This window comes from Purpureocillium takamizusanense, chromosome 5 (genome assembly GCF_022605165.1).
Source record: "Purpureocillium takamizusanense chromosome 5, complete sequence".
In the NCBI taxonomy this organism is placed as follows: Eukaryota; Fungi; Ascomycota; class Sordariomycetes; order Hypocreales; family Ophiocordycipitaceae; genus Purpureocillium; species Purpureocillium takamizusanense.
In genome coordinates, this window is record NC_063072.1 from 1698308 (window position 1) to 1717179 (window position 18872).

Here is an 18872-nt window from a genome sequence, read left to right on the forward strand (position 1 = left end):
GTGTAGCTGGCTTGGTTGGCTGCAGAGCTTCCCATGACATCCCAGGCGGCCCACGGCGGAGGCATTTCCACCTTGTTTGTTGCAGCTTCATAGCGCAGCCTCCGAAACAGGCCGGGCTGGCGTGCGGCCCTGGCCTGGCTGGTCGGCGCTCGTCAGCTTTTGCGTGGTGCTGCCCTGCCTGTCCCGTTTGGGTCGTGGGCCGTGGGCTGCGACCTGACAAGGGCCCCCGTACCCATCCGTCCGACCCCGCCGCCGCCGCCGCCGAGTGCAAATTTCTTGGTCCTGGTGGCGAGTTGAGGCGCCGCCTCGGGGCCCCATGAGCACAGAGGTGCAACGTGCGTTGCGTCGTCAATTAAAAAGATGCCACAGTCGTAATACAGTACGTAGCTGCGTGAGGGAGAAAAGCAAGTGCATGGGCCGACGATCGTGGAGACGGGGAGAGGGGGTAACGCGCGAGTCGACTCGACTCGAGAGAACAGGCAGGTTATGCTTTCTCCGGACGGCTTTACCCTGTGCCCACGTACAAGGTACGACGCCAAGAACAACGTGAAGCAACTTTCCATGCTGCTTGCTCCTTACAACGAAGTACTGTATACTTCCCAAACTGTCAGTTCTGCGCCTCGTACCTGCTGTTCAGACGCGGGGCCACGCACAAGAGATGGGAGAGAAAAGCCAAGGAAGGTGCTCGGCCCCAGCCTTAACCCAGCACCTTCCTGGTCTGCGTCTGGGCAGCCCTGGTAGGGTACAGATCAGTCAAGGGAAGGGAAGTAGCGAGCAGGAGGGAACTACTGGGCCACGTACAAAACACTGCGAGGTACTTACTCATACGTTGTACCTTCGCTCGTTCCTACCTTACCTCCCCGCGGATGTCCTATTCGAACTGCTCGGTGGCACAAGGTACCTTACCTCAAGGGACACAGAAGACGCTTTTAGACGGGCGAGTCGAGCAGGTCCTTGGCGCACTTGCCAGAGTTGCGCCCACACACACGATCTCGTCGGGCACTCCGTATCGTACTGCAAGGTACAGGTAATCTACTTGGTGGCGAGCCCAGTGCCCGCTCCGCTTCTGCATCCTGCGAGTACAGTGCTGTATCATACATTGCGTCGTATCCGACAAGCTTGCGTTTGCGATGCTGCAGCTTCCATACCGACACCGACAACCTTGTCCGTCGACTGCCAGTCAGACGCGCCGCAACAGGCAACCTGGAAGAGTCACAGGACGGGCAAGCCGGCAGCCCATCGATCCGAACAGGGCCCAGACACACCTAGTGGAGGAGGCGGACCGTGGACTCAGGCTGTCGCAAGCAGGTACTTTCCCGTACTTCTGGTATCAATGGAGCCTGCGAATAGAGTCCGGTTCCAGGCAGAGAAGGCACATCGTGCTGCTATGGCCGCAGGAGCCGCCGCCTCGTGCCATCCGAGCATCGTACCTTCCCTGCCCGCAGTGCGCAGCGCTTCCTTCACACCACAGCTGCCTCATCTACTGGAAGGCTCCTGCCCACCTTGGTGCTCCGTTTGTACTCATACCTTGGTACCAAGCGGACCCAAGACCGGGATGTGGCAGGACAAAGCCAACAAGTGGAAGTCGTGTGGTGGATTTTGCCCGACATGGCACTCCGTGCTCTCACGCGCGCGGCTGCCCTCACCATCCGTGGCATTGACGCCGGCTCTTCTTGCCGGCACCTCGTGCGAACCAGAAAGAGACCTTTTTGACGGAGAAAGGCTGGGCGGTCATGTGCCGTACTATCAGGTGCTGCACTTACAGTACATATAGGTACCTACTAATTTTAGTAGGTACCTACCTACCTTACCTGATAGTAGTAAAATACCTTGCCTCATTGTCCAAGGTAGCAGGAGGCAGACGCGGACTGCTCAAGTTGGCAGTACTACTCCTCAATCCTTTCATCGATGCCCGCCATTCCCCTTGGAGCGCTGTGGGAGGGTACGCCATATCGCACTATAGGTAAGGTACCTAGGTAAGGTCGGTAGCTAAAGTGCGGCAGGTAGATACCTAACTCATGCTGCACTAAAAATCATGCTTCATGCCCACCTACCTGGTACCTTAGGTAGCACCCACCACAATCTGCCATGACCACCAACACCATCCGATTCAACTCCCAAGTCGCTCGCTATCTTAGTACATTAGGGTACTGCTCCTCGCGGGCACCCCGTGTACAAGCTCCCAGCTCTCCACGACCAACTGCTGAGGTACCTATTTAGTACCTTACTTAGACTCAAGTTACTACCTGGGGTATAAGAACTAGGGTAGTAGCAGTAGGTATTGCAACTTGCTCAACCACCCCTCCAGCTCCCCAAACCCGGCTGGGCACACCTCCCCTCGTCTGTCTTGCTCCGTCTCCCTGCGCTTCCCTTTCCAGGTCTTGTCCATCATCTTCTTCTCGACTCATCCGACAGCAAGCACTTCGTGGTTCACGTCCAAGGCTCCATTGTCTCGCTCCTCCTTAGTTACCCGGTTCACTAGGTCGTTTCTTGCTACCCGCCCGTGTCGCGAGCGACTCTGGAATCTTAGCATTTCACACTCGGTTCGCTCTTAACCCCTGGGCCCAAGCGGCAGCTTCCTTCATTCGTTTGATTTGCTCTTTGGTAGGTCGGCGACGTCGACGTTTGGTTTGCTGTTGCGTTTGGTGAAGGAACGTTGTTTCAATCCGGCCCGGACCTTGCTTGGTACTTGGCACTTGTTTCTTTTGTCCTTGTCCGTCGTTGTCGTCTTTGGCACGGCCGGCAGCCACGGAGCACCCACTCACACCCAGTCAGTTGCCGGTCGTCCCCAGCCCTCGATCGGGCGCGAGCGCTGCACCGGACTCGAGCTTCCAGCATCGATCGCCTCGCCCAAAAAAAAAAGCCCCCCCCCCCCCGTTTCCGTGGCCCACTGCCCGCTGCCCGCAACGCCTAGCTTTATCTCGCCGCCATCCGCATTCCGTCCATACATGACTACCACCATCGAGATAGTTTGCATGCCTGCAACCCAGCCGGACTACCTACCTTACTTAGTTACACGTACATGCCATCTCTCGATCCATATGGTACCCTACTAGGATCGCCGGCTCCGTCAACGTGTGGAGGCGGAACAAAACGCACGCCCCTTTGGCCTCACCCTTCCCACGTCACTGCGAATCAAGAACCCCACCGGCGCCGGCATACTACTACGACAATAGCAATAGTGCATACGAAGTACAAAGTTAGCAACACAAAGCGGCGGCGCAGCCAGCAGCAGCAGCAAGCAACAGCAGCAGCAGCAGCAGCAACCACCGCGACGGCAGCGGCGGCGGCGGCCGTGTCCTCCGCGTCCGTCTTCTTCGTTCCTGATCGGCCCCCCGGCAGGCGGATCATCAGGCCATTCTGCTATGATACCCGGGCGACTAGTGAAATCAACAAGGCTCGGCCGTTTCTCCACCGTGGGACGGCGTCCGCTCCGGCTTCCCGACCCTGCTGCAGCCCGCACACCCCCTTGAGACTCGTCACCAGCTTGCCTTTGCTCTGCCCGATCCAGGAAGCGGCGCAGGGAGCAGACCCGCGCCTGATACCGAATAAGGCTACTGCCATTGCAGTCCTTGACTGCAGGGTGCCTCCATCTCGCTCGCCATTATTTTTTTCTCTCTCGTGGACGCCCTGACAGCCATGCCCCAATGAGGTTGGCCCGGTTTGTCTGCAGTCCCATCCGCCCCCCCGCCCCGTCCGGAAGCCCATTGTTCTCGAGCTGGTCGTCACATCCAGCTTGCGGCCCGCAGTTGTTGATCCTGCCAGTTTTGGCACTACTCGTACTTACACCTGGCCTTGCAGCTGGCACCTTTATATCCAGCCGGTACGCCTAGGTACTCCTCCTCATCTTCCCCGTTCCACCCTTGTGCCCACTTTTCTGCCTTATTCACTTCACTTGTCTGCGGCGCTTCAACGCACGCGCTCTCTCTCTCTCTCTTCTCTCTCTCTTTCTCACACACTTCACACTCCCTCGTTACGATTCCTTTCTTCTTTGTCTCGGGGCGAGGTGCGGCCGCTCACCAGCCTTGTCGCCTGCACCCGTCGCCGCAACTCGGCTAGCTGGCCCCAGCGTAGACACATCCCCCATGTTCACTCGACGCGACACCAGGCTGTGTCAGTAATGATGCTCACCATCAAACAGCCTTCAGCTCCGTACGGCTACAAGTCCGTTCATGATCTGCCGACGCCTCCTGCCACTTCGCGGCCCTCCCCCCCCTTGAGCCACCAGGAGGTCGCTTATAAGCCGATTACGACTGTTTCCCGCGGCCACAGCCCGGTGAACCAGCTCATGTCGGCTCCCCATCGGGGCCTGCCCCCTCCGGCGGCCATGGCACTTCCTCCTCAGCAACCCCCTCCAGCAGCCAATGTCCCTTCTCAGCCGCCGCACCACAGCCAGCCTCATGGCCCGTTGGCCCACGCTCCTCCTCCGCCCGGACAGGCATGGACGACGCTCCCGCCTCCGCCGCAACAATGGCAAGGAGCCGAGGAGTCGATGAGGAACTGGCTCCTGGCAAGGGCGGAGGAGGAGAAGACGAAGCAGGAGGAAGAGAAGACAAGGCAAGAGAGCCTGCGTTTGGAGCAGCGGCGGGTCGAGATGGACATTCTACGAGCCTCGCTTGGCGGAGGCATCCCGCCGCCAATGGTCCCTTTGGTGTTTGCGGGCATGGGAGCCGGTGGCACATTACCACAGGCGGCCCTTGAATGGGCACAACAGTTTATGCAACCATCTCAGGGCCAGTATCCTCAGCTGCCTCCGCCTCAACGCCAGCATTCGCCAGATCACCACCAACGTGAAGCTCCACCACACCCGCCAGGGCAGTATCAGGCGCCGCCATCCGCGGCTCCAGCACAAGCGCACGCAACAGGGCCATATGGACAATTCCCTGGATCCCCAACCAGGCCGAGGGGTCAGACCGTGAGCGGCGTCGCCGGTCGACCAATGGCGCCTTTGCCCGGCGCAGGCGGAAATCCACAACAGCCCTCGCAAGCCAGCGCAGCGCCGATACCGCCGTACCAGACTCAGGGGCAGGCGACGCAGCAAGACACGAGCCCGTCCATCTACTTCCACCATTGGCAACCACCGACTTCGCAGGCAGGGAGCAGCAGCTCGAACAGACCGGGAACTCCGTCTGGTTCGTCTAAGACTAAGAGAAAGCGAGACTCGCTGTAGGCTAACTAAAGCTCTGGGGTGATAGGCGAGGCACACAGGAAGCGAAAATCAGCAGGGTCGCAATATCCCGTGCAATCATCTACTGACGCTCGATTGCGATCTCCTCCGCCCTTTATACAAAGCAACCTATCGAATCCCCCTCCTGCGAGGAAGATGCACAAGCGCCAAAGGAGCGATGCCTCGTGGTATCGGCCCGCCGGCCCGGGCCAACTCGAAGAGGCGGACCGGAGGACGCGCGCTCTGACGCCTCACGGAGATGTGGGCGGCGAATCATCACGGGATGCACACGGTGGGGACAAGAAACACTCGGTGTCCGCAATGCTTTCGCAGGAACCCTTGGGACCGGCTTCCCATGAAGGTTCACGATCTTATTTCCATTCCACCCATCCAGGGGGGTCATCACTGAGTCGACATCGCGAGGACGAAGGCGCGCTACGAGAGCGGCCGTTGACGCCTAAGGGCCGCGAGCCACAAGGGCGTGGTGGAGCTGCTGGCTCAGCCGAATCAGACCAGTGAAGGGGCCTCGTGCGCTGGACGGTCCGTGCCGCGGACTGGCACGAAGCGACCAGAATCCTGGCCGCCATGGGCATGACTCTCATCGACCTTAGACTTGATGTGACGAGGTTGTCGCAGCCTTTTTTTTTTTTGGGTTCTAAGGGGTTTGTCTAGCTTGTACTGGATCATCAGTGGATATGCCTGACGACTGCATGCGCATTTTCCTAGGACGATCTCTCTCGATTTACTTTGTCTCGGTTTTCTTTTTCAGGCATGGTTGTGCAAGAGGCTTGGGACGGGTGGAGGGGCAGAGCAGAAGACCTAGGACAGGGCAGGGCAGGGAATCGAAAATCGACTTGACTGTCATGGCAACCCGCAGGAGCTTCACTGTTTCATTCTAGCTTTGGCACGCGTTGGGATCACAGGACCGAGCGTGGGACCCAATGGGTCGACTGCTACGAGACGGGCTCCGAGGAGACGGCGTACGTTACCCGTTTGTTTGAGCGTGATGATGCAAAAAGGGCCGGGTGTTTTGTTGTTAGTATGAGGTGTACTTTGGTAACTAACCACGGCGGGACGGTACAGCGTGGTACCCTCTTAGACAAGAAGGCGGCGGAGGCGGCGGCTGTGATGGATGTCGAACCGGGCGTGGCGTGGACAGCGGGTTCAGCCACAACGAGAGGCCTCAAGGCGATAGTCCCCAGGATGTGGGGGTGAAATGAAGCAGTCCTTGCAATCTGCCGCGCGCAATACTCGTCGTGCTGTATTTTGTGACAAAGACGCGGCACAGAAGAGGAGAGGTTGTGTTGCTGGGTCGCGGAGATGGCACAGAGACATGGGGCTGGCTGGGGCTGGGCTTGGCTGGGCATCAGCCTCGCCCAAAGCAGGGAGGGCGAGAGCCGTTGCGTGTTGGTACAGAGAGGGGTTCGTCTCGATGTGGAATGGGAGGCGATGATGAAACGAGGCAAGGCCTGCGGTCGAAATCAGTTTCCCAAAGGGTCGCACAGGTTGACGGACAGAGAAGAAAGAATAAGAGAGACAAGCCACGAGCGGCAGGGGTTCGAGACCAAGACGACCCCACGAACGGGTCCCCACAAGGTGAGGAAGGCTGAAGGAGGCGATTGCGGCAAATAAATCAGAAAGGGCAAATGGTAACAGGGGAGGGGGGGGGGGGGGCGACACGACAGGGCCGGGGTGGGGAGAGTCTGGCTGTTGTGCTTTCTTTTTTCTGTTTTTCTCCCGTTGTTGGATGCTAGGCGCGTGTTGGAGGGGGCCGGAGGCGGTGGTCCTGCAATATCAGATGGAAGAAGGATGGAGGGGGGGAGGAGGAGCAGGGGTGGCTCGTGGCCCGGGAAGGGGGGTAGGTGTGTTGGTGTGAGAGTGGGTGTGTGTCTGAGGGGGCGGCGGCGGCGGAGGAGGAGGCCCAGGGTGGTGGGATGGGATCGTGGGTGGTGATGATGCATCGGAGGGGAAGGAAGGAGCAGGACGGAATGGGCGGGCGCGCGGGCGGGCGGCTTAGGCGTGGCAGCCGCCCCAGCCCCCCCCCCCCCCGGGGGGGCGCCGATGACCGTCATGCCGCCCGCCCGACTGTCTGGCCCGTTTCAAGCCCTGCCGAGACTTGACGAGAGTGTGTGCATCTATCTACATTGCACTACAGCACGGTCGGTACTGTACTGTACGTATCATGTTGGCGCGTAATGAGGGCTTTGTTGTTTGAGATGAGCGGCGGAGAAGGAGAGAGAGAGAGAGAGAGAGAGAGCGAGCTAGCGAGACATGGTGTTTGAGGCTGCTCGCGTGCTCACGGCAGCCGTGCCGCCGGGCATGTTCGCTCGCCCGCGCGCGCGTTCACGCATCGAGCGTTGCATACCATACGGTCTATATTAGCCACTAGCAAGAACAAAGAGTCAAAGAAAGAAAAAAGGCGTCGTCCGGCAATAGTCGTCGCAGGCGTCGTGCCGTGCCGTGCCGTACCTACATATGTGCATGTATGCACGTGTACGTATACGTGTGTACGACGTACCATATATTATCGATGCTATTTATTTCCTCACTTCTGTCCCGTGGATAAAAGGGGTGGGGGGAGGAGAGGGGAGCTGTGTGGTGCGAGGCGCGCTTTCTTCCGGCACGTGCATATATCGTACAGCAGATTTAAGTATGCACGAATAGTCGGATAGGAGACGGTTCCGGCATACAAAACGAATTGATGTATCTTGGGCAGTATACGGATGGACGCGCGATTGTGTGTCATGTGGCATGGTATGTACACAGGCGCCCCCGTCTCCATTGCCTCCTTTTTGAGTCAGTCTGCCTGCCCATGCCATCGTCGTTGACATGTTTTCGTCCATGGTGCTTGCTGCAGGTGAGCCCTTCGGACGGATTGTGCGGCACTCACCACTGGGGGGGGGGACCCGAACGCGTGCGACGCACGCGAGCATGACAGGGCCCTGGCGAGACGGAGGAGGCGCCGAGCGGTGAGGAAGTGGGAGGGAGGGAGGGAGGGAGGGAGGAAGAAGGTTTGGTTGGCCATTCCGCGCTTGAGAAGGGACATAGACATACATGTGTAGTACAGCAGTACCTACCTACCTACATACATGCACGCATAGAGCAGGGTGGGACACTGCATGCGTGTTGCTGTGGTTGTTGTGGCTGGTTGTTGTTTATGCCGTGGTATGCACACACATATACATGGCTAAACTGTACATACGTAGTATGCCAATAGGCCGACGTACGAAATGCATCATTGTACGTAGTTGGATGCCTACCTACCTAGGTAGGTAGGGAGGCAGGAACTCCGTTCTGCGTGGGGTAGTACGTGGTGCTTTCTACAACGGCACGCCGCACGTGGAGCGCTGCTGGCAAATTGTCCTGCCCCAAAAGCTACACGGCGAGCACATTCGATGGAGGACCGAGGCGCGAGTAGTAACTTAGTACTGTGCGGCTCTCGAGGGAATGCAACCGGAATGTCGGCAATCCTACGACTCATCTGGGTTTCGGCATCCGAAACGGTGAGGCCCAGAGAGATGGGCAGAGGGATGCGGCGCAGACGAAGGATGAGGTGGTGGTGGTGGTCCACCCAGGTTAGGCAGGGGAAGGGAACTTGGAAGGGGGAATGGGGAAGAGCAACAGCAGATGCCCACAGGGGGGAGGGTCGGGGAGTGGGGGTTGCGGTGGAAAAGGAATTGAAGAGAGGGGGGTGTAGGAGAGTTGAAGGCCTGCCTCCTCATCAGAGACAGACCGTTTCGCCTGTCTGTCGTTTTTATCCGCTTTGGGGTTGTGAGGCTGGAAGGGGGCGGCGCTGGTTGGATGGTGCTGTTTGGCGGGGCAGGCGGGCGGGCGGACGAGCCGGGGGGGAGAATGTCTCGGAACCTTTTTGCGGGCATGATGCTTAATATAGCAGCAGGACCAGCAGCAGGAGCAGGAGCAATCAACATGTAGTTACCACCCACCCACCACCACCACCACCATCACTGCTCGGAACAGCAACAGCAGCAGCAACAACAGCGGCGACAATGATGAACGGGCATTGCATTTCAAGCTGCGGGCACAATAGCTACTGTACCGTATACTGTAGAGGTAATATACCCACTACCTTGCGTACGTACGTACCTACTCTACAATCATGGACTTGGCGTGTGCCTCCGTCCGTACGAGCATGAATTCACATTGAATGTACAGTATACGTACGTACGTAGGCACTACGTAGGTCATAGATGGGCAAGGACACGCACGCACGCACGGATGCATGCATACATGCAGTCAGTCTGCAGTCAGTCTGCAGTCTGCTTCCCGTCTGCGGGCAGCAGGGGGACGAAACACACACACACACACACACACAGAAAAACACCGGACGACAGACAGCGGGAGAAGAAGCCAGCCCCCGCCAAAAAGACGAATGGAAAGAGGAAAGTCTCCGACGGCGCGGCGCGGGGAGGCGCACATGCAGGCAAATGAAATGATGCGACCCCGGTGCACACGCGCGCGCGCGCGCGCAAGGGAGGGAGAAGGGCCCGTTGATCAGCAATAACAGCCGGCACCAGCATGAGGGGGGGCATTGGATAGAGAGTTGTGATCGTAATACAACTCGCAAAGGTAAACTCGGTACTTGGCACACACAAATGGACATTACGTATGGATGGATGGCACCCACCCATCCGCTCACTCACTCGAGGCAAGGAAGGGAGTTGGAGGGGGGCATGGACGGGTCGAGCGACCACGCTGCATAATACTTGCACACGTGTCGGCGTCGGGCCGGCGGCGGCGCGGGGCAGCGACAACGGACAAAACAAAAAAGAAACTACTGTATAACTGTACTACTGCATGTTTCGCGTGCCTGGCGCGTTCCTGACTGCGTGGCCGCCATGTTGGTCGGGGCGCTATCTTGTGCTCGCCTTTCTTTTTCTTCTTCTCCTTGTCCTCCCCCCTCCGCCCCCCCGCCGCCCGGGCCCCTCCCCCCACCAGCCCTGTATTTTTTGCTTTTTCCGTCTTGCTTGTCTTGGCGTTTGACAACGTTTCTCGTGTGTCTGGCTCTTCTTCTTTTCTTTTTTGCTTTTTCCTTTCTTTTCTGAGACCGTTCTAGCCGGTTGGCGGGGGGGGGGGGCTTAGGCGAACTGCACGTCGCAGAGCCGCAGAACACCACTACCAAAAGGGCCCCCGATGCACTCGCAGCGCGGCGGTGTGTATCCGTAGGTCAGGCACCTAGTACTAGGTACCTTCCTAGGCACCTACTCTACTCCACGAAAGAGTCATTCCTGTGTACGTACGACATCGTACTGACTAATAAGTCACTGGTAGACCTAAGAAAGCGCATCGAGAGGCGGCGGCATGCGCGTGCGCGAGAGAGAGAGAGAGAGAGAGAAAACACTGCACGTGCAATGCACGCACCGTGCCATGTGCACCTTTCTCCCGCGTAGATAAAGTCCATGGCGATATACATGCAAGAAATATGATGTGCAATAAGACCTGGGTAGGTATAACGCTAAACCCGCAAGTAAAAAAAAAAAGTACCTAATTACCCGACCGACGACGAACAGGCATGCCATGCCATGAACCGTTCATTATCCAAACAGACAATTGACTGGGTGGTCCCTCTTGTGCAGTACGTAGTTGGCACGTAGTACTACTGGAGTAACGGCAAGAAAAGAAGAAAAAAAAAGAAAATAAGCCACGGACAGGGAAAAGAGGCGCGCACACATGACAATACCGATGACATGTGTGTGTGTCGAATCCCGCGTGGGGGCTTGTCTGCTCCTTCTGCGCCTCCCGCTCTTGTCGTCCACGGAGTCGTTCCAGTCCTCGGCGGTGGCACCTGGCTGTGTCCACAGAGACATACGGAAGAACTAGAAGAACCCCCGTCCTGGCGAGTAGTACGTATAGTGCAGCACCTGTACTGTAAGTACCTCTGTATGGGAGCATTATTGTAGAGAATTTGGAATGGGCTCAAACAAGCCACACACGCGCGCGGCTCCTGCTTCCCCCCTCGTTCCAAACCCCCACGCCCTTGTGTGTGTGTGTCTCTCTCTCTCTCTCTCTATCTTCTTTCCCCCAGATCAGCCCAGATACACAAGGTACCTAGGTAGTACTTTCGTATATAGCACGTAAGGTATGTACATACTGTACTACGTATCCGTCTTGGTTCCCTAGTTAGTTTACGCAAAACACCAATGATACTACATGATATATATAGCATGGCATGGCATGGCATACATAGGTATGCACTTTACATGCTCCGTGAGCGAGCTTGGCGTCCACTGCTTGCTTGCTTACCACCACCACCGTGCCATTGACAATGCAGCGCAGTAGCGATACGACGGTAGTACCGCGTGCCCATATATGTATGCACTAGGTACCTATGTAACGTACGTACGTACGTACGTAGTGTACAGTAATGCGCCGAAGCAGCAGCATGTAGGGCCCAATTCGTCCCATGGCGGCGGGCAGCAGGGAAGGGGTGAGTGAAGAAGAAGAGGGAGTGAGTGCACGGGTGGAAGCCGAAAGAGGGGGGGGCAGGGGGAAGAGTCGTTGGCGGAACCTTTACTTACTCCACGTGCGAAGCTTGACAGCGCCCGTGCAAAAAAAAAAAAGTGCAAAGAGGGCACCGACCGACACACAAACGCGCGCGCTCTTACTAGCTGACGCATAAATGCACAGACACGGCACAGAGTGTGCGTTGCTGGTGACGTGAGAACTGGTCCTTGACGTGGCCTTGAGTGGTTTCCCTTTGTATAGTTGCCGTTATCCGTCCTCCGGGGGAGACCCCGGATGAAATGGGCCAGGGAGAAAGAGAAGCATCGGCGTCAACCCCCCCTCCTTACTCTTGGCAGAGAAGCGAGCGATGAAAGAACGACAGCCGCAACATGACAACAACGACAACAGCAACGACAACGACACCGCGGCCGACGCAACACCACAACACCACGATAGATAGCTGGCCGGCCCGAACGCCGCCGCCACTGAGTGACAGGGACGGCTGGGAGAGACCAGGGGCAGAATCAAACCTCCCCGCCCATCGTGAACCAGCCAGCCCACGCCTTCTTCATCATCGTCCCATTTTCCCAGGTCACACAGCATACAGTACATACATGCACGCCGCCACTGACTGCCCTCCGCCCTTCGCCCCCCCCCCCCCCCTTCCTTCCTTCCTTCCCACTCCCAACTCCCCCTCCGTTCCATCCCCCAATGTCACTGTCGTGGGGGGCCTGCACGGTCCCGTCATACAGTCGTGGCCGATGACATGATGATGGCCGGCGGCGGCGGCGGCGGCGGCGGTGTTGTTGTCGTTGTTGCTGTTGCTGCTGTTGGTGATGGTTACGTCTTACGAAAGTGTGTTGTGGTTGTTGGTGGTGCTGCTACTGCTGCTGCTGCCGCGGTGGTAGTGGTGGTGGTGGCGGCGTCCCTTGCAATCCCAACTTGCATGGGCCGTGGACCACGGTTTATTACTTACTGTATTCGGTATGCATCAGCGTGCGGCGTCTCTCAGCCCAGCGTCACCCTAATGATCCTCAGCCCAGTAATGAATGACACACACGCATGTGCACAGCCCGTGCGTGCGTGCGTGGGCTCTCCCGTCCCGCCCCCACGAACGCACGAGGGCAAAGCACCTCCTCGTGATGCTGTTGCTGTTGCTGTTGCTGTTGCGGCTGCTGTTGTTGTTGTTGCTGATCCCCCCAGCCTCCCTCTCAAAACAAAGCGAACCAACTCAAACAGCACAGAGAGCCCCATCACACGAGTGCTGTACCAGCCCTATCCCTCAGCTTCAGCTTCCGTTTCTCGCCGACGACGACGACGGCGGCGGCGGCGGCGGCGGCGGCGCATGGACCAGGCCAGTCCCTCCTGCTCTTCCTCCCCCCTGCCATCTGTGCCCCCTCTTCGCCTCCGGGACGCCAAGCACCTCCGTTGAAGTATGCATTGTCCAATCGCCTGCGCCGAGAAGCATTCCATGCCACGTCCTTCGCCTAGTATTGCGACCTTGGCAGGCTCGTGCCGTCTTGCGCTGGCCGGCTGCTCGAGCAGCGCGCGCGCAGTCGTATGTGCGTAGCCAGGCCTCGTCGCTCCATCAAGATACTGACCATGAGGCACGTACCTTGAGCCTTCCGTGCGCATGGGCGTGCGAGTGCACGCGCCCTGGTGCTGGGCCGCCATACCTCATCCGACTCCATCAGGTCATCAGGTCGGTGCTGCCATGCGCCGGCCCCTCGGTCAACCATTCCACGGTCCGTATGGCGGTTGGGTCGGTGTTCTTCGTCATAAGGCGATTCCACGACTTGATATGCGGCCAAGAGTCTCCGCAGCTCCTTCGTAATGTAAACTCCATGTTGGAAATGTCACGGTACAACACCATTCAGGGGATGATGCGTCCCTTTCGCACAAGGCAGGGCCGGTTCGGTCTGGTTTCTCGACATGTTGAACATTGATGTTCCTATCCCTTGCCCGGCCACAGGGCCGCGGCTCGATAAGAGCGATTAGGCTATCATACTAAGAATATCGAGGTAAACATGCAATATAACGTCATGGTATTGTGAAAGGGGTATACGCAAAGGGCGAGGAATTACCATCCCGCTCCGTCTTGAGAAAAGGGAAACCGACGCGACAGGATGACCCATGCATCCATCTACTGGTCCTGCCTGCCCGTCCATCTAAAACCATTGGGGGAAAGAAGATAAAGGAAAAAGGAGTGCGCGCTACGCGTTTTTGTCCGCGCGTAAATCGGGTATCGGTTAACTGAAGAGTCGTAGGGGAATCAAAGAAAGGGAAGGAAAGCACAGAGAAATAGTGCTTGGGTGAAGCCGAAGAGACCCCGTGCCGAACCAAAGTAGCCCAGAGAAGTAAAGTATCCCGTCGCCGTCGCAGTCCTGATATAAGTCGAAGTAGCATTCCTCATGGTTGGTCGTGTACAAGCGGATATGTTAAAGAGACCACAGCGGCAAGCAAGCTTGCTACGTCTTCTTTTTGCTCTGTCGTGTCTTCCACTCCGCCTTGGTCACCTTCATCAGAAGATCCTCGTCTTTGACGGGTATCCACGATGTCAGGGCCTTCATGGCGTTTTCGAAATCCGAGTCGAGCAGCACCTCGCGGAGAGCTTGGATGAGAGCGGCACTCGTGGCGTGAAGGACGTCTAGCCCTGTGGCTATCGGGGGCGGCTTGCCGCCTGCTGTCGTTCCTGTAGCCGTCGGTTCGACTCCCGCCTTGGGCCCGGTGCCCAGCAGGAGGAACACATCCCACACTCGAAGCTGTGCGGGGAAAGGAATGGACAGGTTGAATAGTGTCAGATACCATCGCGTTCCGTACGCCGTGCCATCTACGCAAAGGTCGGACTGCACCGCTCGTTAGCTATTGCTTTGGACATCGCACGAGCAGTGTCGCTCAGCAGGGAAGAACTCACCAGCTTGGTTGCCACGTCCTTGTTAAGCCAAGCTGTCTCAAACTCGCGCAGCGCGGCCATCAAGCCCTCGAAGCCTGGACGGTAGAGCTGGTCCAGGCCCCGGAGCTCCCACATCCTCACCAGCATCACGAAACTATGCTCCTCGTCGAAATAGCAGAGCAGTGTCGCCGCCAGCGACGCCATGCCTTGAACATAGCCAGTCTCCGGGAAGTAAATGGACAGCGCGTGGAGGACGCGAAACAAAAGACGCTGGCCGCCTCGGTATCTCCGCTGAAACATGATGTGTCGGCTGATGGTCCGGGGAACGTCCAGGTCGATCTGCACGTCGTCGGGGGAGCTCTTGAATTGGAGACGGTAAAAGTGGGCAATGATGTCGTCGGATGTGGCCGCGCCCTCGGTCTGCTTTGCGGCCGTGGCGAGGAAGGACCACCAGGCGGCGGCCCTCCACCGGTCCGGGATTCCCTTCCATGTCCTCTCGATTAGCTTGGGGTTGTCAAGGTCGAACTCGAATTCCGTGCCTCGGCCTTGGTCGCCGCTCTTGGAGACCTTGGCCATCTTGCGCCACTTCTCCGACCGTTCCCACTCCTTTCGCTTCAGTGCTTCCGAGATCTTCTCCACTTCCGCCGCCTCAACCGTGTCCTGCAAGCTGGGCGAAACGGTCAACATGCCGCCGGCTTCATCCATCCAGCGCCGGTTGCGGTTGTGCGGCAGGAGGTTGCCGGCTTGACGGATGACCGATCGTGACGATCGCACCGAGGCGACCGAGATTTCCGAGTTTTGCGTGTTCAGAGAGCGCGCAGAGACTTTCCTGCTCGGTATGCGAGCGCCTCCGGCATGCAGGGAAAAGCCCATTGGGTCTCTCTTCTGGAGCATGTTCCTCCTCCTAGGGGAGAACTGCGCCGATCTAAGCTCGGTCGGAGTGCTGATTCTGGATACCGGCCGTGCCGGGCTGATGAAACCGTATCGGTCGACGTAGACGGCTCCCGGCTCCTCCAGATCGTCGAACGCCTCGGCCAGATCTATATCACGCACAGATCCATCTCGCTGCGGCTGAGAAAAAGACCTTGCAGATGTTGAGGTTCCAACGCTTGTGCCCAGACGTGACGGGTCCCTGTGACGAGGCGGCGCACGCGCGTCAGCCCAAGAGGTCAAACAAACAAGTGGTTGCGGGTATTCGAAGGAAATCCATACGGTTCATTCGCCGCCTCTTCCGCGGGAATCTCGGGCGTGGGCTCGAGACGCTCGCAGAACGAGTGTCTTCCGCCGTCTTCCCACTTGATGCCGTCGCCGTTTTCATAGAGCGACCTCACCTTTTGAGACTCCTTCTCGACGTCCGGCGACAGGACCCGAATGTCGGGAGGGGCAGGCGCATCGCTCGTCATCGTGTCGGCGGTTCTGACCCCTGAAATGGGCTTCACGGCGCTCAACTCGCTCGAAGACGAGGTCGGCGTGGTCGCGTCCGTCGGGCTTCCGTCGTTCGCGCCGTCGAGCGCCGCCGCGGGCCTCGAGGCAAACATCATGCTGCCGCGCTTCGTGAAGGAGATGCCGGCCATGAAGTCATCATCAATGAGGCTATCGGTGGGTATGGAGATTGCTAAGGGGGTGAATTCGGCGTCGGAGTGGGCTGGTGGCGGCGAGGAGCCCGGGGAAAAGGGATTGTGGAATCGGGATCTGGGCGTCGTGTCGTCAGTTGGTGAATGCAGGCACTGTGGCCCCTGCTGCTGGCTGGCGGAGGCTGGGGCCCCAGCGCCCCGCAAGGCTTGTGGCTGCATTGGCGCAATCTGACTCGCCGCTGAGGGACAATCGTGACCCAGTCTCTTGTCTTGAGCAGCGGGAGAGCACGACTTGTTCCGCTTGACCAGCTTTTTGGGAGAGGCCGTCTGTACGGTATCGTGAGAGCGCGCGGTCAGTGGCGGAGAGAGGTTGGAGGCAGACAAAGGGGGCGAGGGTGGCGGCCCTTTTGCATCGGGCGCCAGCGTCGCAGCACCCGCGCCGCGCTCGTACTCGGCCATCGTCTTGTTCACGAACGGTGAAGCGTCCAACGCTCGGCCCTCCACCACTACTAGCCGATTCTCAGCTTGTCGTGCTGGAGCTGCCGCGCCACCGGAACTTGCAAGGGCCTGCAGTTTGCTATGGAGCTCCATGTCCGAGCCGGCGTCGTCTTCGCACTCCTCTGGGATTGCAAACGATGTAGGCGTTGCGGCGAGGCCCGAGTCTCGTTTCCAGTCGTCAAGAACGCGTGCGGTGACGGGCGCGGATGTCCTGAAGGCGGGATGCTGCTCCGTGGGCGGTGCGATGGGGGGCAGGTAGCCCGGCGGCACGACGACGACAGGGCCGTGAGATCTTGACGAGGCGGACGAGGCGGATCGGGTCGTGATCGTCGAGCGCAAAGAGCTGGCGACACTGGCAGCACGGCGGGGGCTGCGGACCGAAGGCAATAAGATCGGTGGTTCCGCTGGCTTCGTCTTCTCGTATCGGAGAGCCACGAGGGCCGTGTCGTCCCGAAAAGATGGTCTGGGCAGACCCGTCCGACGCTTTTGTCGAACTGACGAGGATTTTGGGGATACCATGGTTGGAGGCTTTTGGATTTATTGGGGCTCGTGTCCCTTGTAGTGGCGTTGCAAACTCCCTGCTGTATGTCTTTGTTGCCCAAACGGGCTTGACCCGAGAAGGCCTTTGTGGTGGTGTTTGTGCAGGCACCTGCAGGGTGAGACTAACAAGGAAAAGGATCCAACCGTGCCTGGCCTGGCCAGCACAAGTGTGTCGCAGGCGACGAACGTGTGTCGAGAGTGCTCGCGTGGTGTTTTCTGCAGCAACGAAGGACTGGCAGACGATATGTGTAAGAGAGTGAGATCGAGAGAGAGAGACGCTGTAGTATCTCGTCAAGTCTCGTGGGCGGGAGATTCTGTCTTGTTGGGGCCCCAAGCAAGACGAGCAATGTCGGATCGTCTGGCGTATGTGTGGCGCTCTGAGCAGTGCCAACACGGCATGCAAGGCAAGGTGTAAGTGAGGAGCAGGCGCAGTAATGCCCAACGATGCGAGCACCACCACCACCACCTGCCTCGTTGGCGCGATGGGGAAAGGTGTCTCGAGCGCCGCAGGCGAGCAAGGGCTGCAAGGGCGAGGCAGACCACGTTGCGGGCTGTACGCACTCGTGCGATGGAGGGTCTCGCCCGAAGATGTCTTGGACAGTCCCGAGGGAGAGCGAGGTCGTGCGAGTGCGGAATTGACCCTCTTTATGAGGAAGAGCTCACGGTGCAACGCGGTGCGGAGGACGGGGACGCGGGCAGCCAATGCCCCTCGCCAGTGGTGAAGAAGCACTCGAGGCGGACGGAGTGCAATGAGACAGCGCAATTTGGAATACGCGCTGCAACAAGCAACTTTGTCCAGAGCCGGGAGAGGGAGGAATACTGTGGCTATCGACGGGACGAAGCGGCGAAGAGCTGGACAAAAGAAAACGGTGGAGGGGGAGGCGCGCCGTGCAAGCGGACGGGAGGGCGAGGCGGCGATGGGATTGATTATACGGGAAGGGGCGTTGCCGAGGGCAGGAGCATCTGGTGGCAGCTCGCTTGAGACGTCTTGCCTGATCGCCAGCCAGACACGGAATTAGTACTAAAGGCACAGAGCATAAGGTAGGTAAGGTAGGTAGCAGGTGATGATGAGGCAAGGTAACTTGGGCCGTGCCGAGTACAAGGTGCAGAGCACTGTCCACCACCGGGTGAAAGTGTACAATCGCGGTACTCTATACCGACCTACTTGACCCCCTCTGGATCTAGATGCATCTAAAGTACAACATGTCAAGGTAGACTCGCCGTCGCATGGGAACGCGGTGCGCGTGGCAAGCCGCAGCCTGGACGGGAGCAAGTTAGGTACTCTACTACGTTCGTGGGTTACCTTGTTACCTGGTGGGTACTACAGGTAGAACCGTGGGCAGCACGTTGGCATTCTAGACGGGCAATGTACCCTGCATGATACCGGATACTTGGTTCCATCGGTTCCCTCGAAAAGCAACCTGCGCGGGAGAGGAAAACGAGATTGCGTGGTGCGATGGGCTCCGTTTGGGCCTCCACGGGAGAGGAAGTGCGCATCTACTTTACTACCTTACTGGAGGGTACCTTACCATATTACCTTATTGCGCAGGCCACGCCGCTGGCGACGACGTGTGTACTGACTGTGCGACTCAAAGAAAAGAGTCGGACCACCCACCAACCGCCACATCACTGGCGCACCGCAAGCGAACCGCCGACGCCGGACCAGTTACTAACGTAGGTAAGGTAAGCATGCGAGCCTGTGCCGTAGTAAGAAAGAAGTAAAAAGAGGTCTTGGGAA

The 18872-nt window shown here is 58.4% G+C and overlaps 3 protein-coding genes across 3 annotated transcripts; 2 read left to right on the forward strand and 1 right to left on the reverse strand.

The window, feature by feature from the left end:
* Positions 1–4120: 4120 nt before the first annotated feature.
* Positions 4121–5170, forward strand: JDV02_006102 (uncharacterized protein; the record flags this gene model as incomplete). The annotated part of the gene is made up of 1 exon (XM_047987456.1): positions 4121–5170. One exon carries the CDS (start codon positions 4121–4123, stop codon positions 5168–5170), a length of 1050 nt encoding a protein of 349 aa, XP_047843441.1.
* A 1317-nt stretch (positions 5171–6487) lies between these two features.
* On the forward strand, positions 6488–6799 carry JDV02_006103 (uncharacterized protein; the record flags this gene model as incomplete). Its single annotated transcript, XM_047987457.1, has 1 exon — positions 6488–6799. One exon carries the CDS (start codon positions 6488–6490, stop codon positions 6797–6799), a length of 312 nt encoding a protein of 103 aa, XP_047843442.1.
* Positions 6800–12385: 5586 nt separating this feature from the next.
* Positions 12386–18023, reverse strand: JDV02_006104 (uncharacterized protein). Its single transcript, XM_047987458.1, has 3 exons — positions 15735–18023; positions 14544–15654; positions 12386–14475 (listed from the first exon to the last, which is right to left on the reverse strand). The coding sequence occupies exons 1-3, from the start codon at positions 17111–17113 to the stop codon at positions 14098–14100; spliced, it is 2868 nt and encodes a 955-aa protein (XP_047843443.1). The 5' UTR covers positions 17114–18023; the 3' UTR covers positions 12386–14097.
* Between the last annotated feature and the right edge of the window lie 849 nt (positions 18024–18872).

Excerpts from the sequence above, each read along its gene's own strand:
- JDV02_006104 (XM_047987458.1), bottom strand. The coding sequence starts at position 17,113 with ATGGTATCCCCAAAATCCTCGTCAGTTCGACAAAAGCGTCGGACGGGT. Across the intron at positions 15,655-15,734 it reads GAAGAGGCGGCGAATGAACC|GGACCCGTCACGTCTGGGCA; the intron begins GTATGGATTTCC and ends GCCTCGTCACAG. Across the intron at positions 14,476-14,543 it reads AGGACGTGGCAACCAAGCTG|TCCGACCTTTGCGTAGATGG; the intron begins GTGAGTTCTTCC and ends CGAGCGGTGCAG.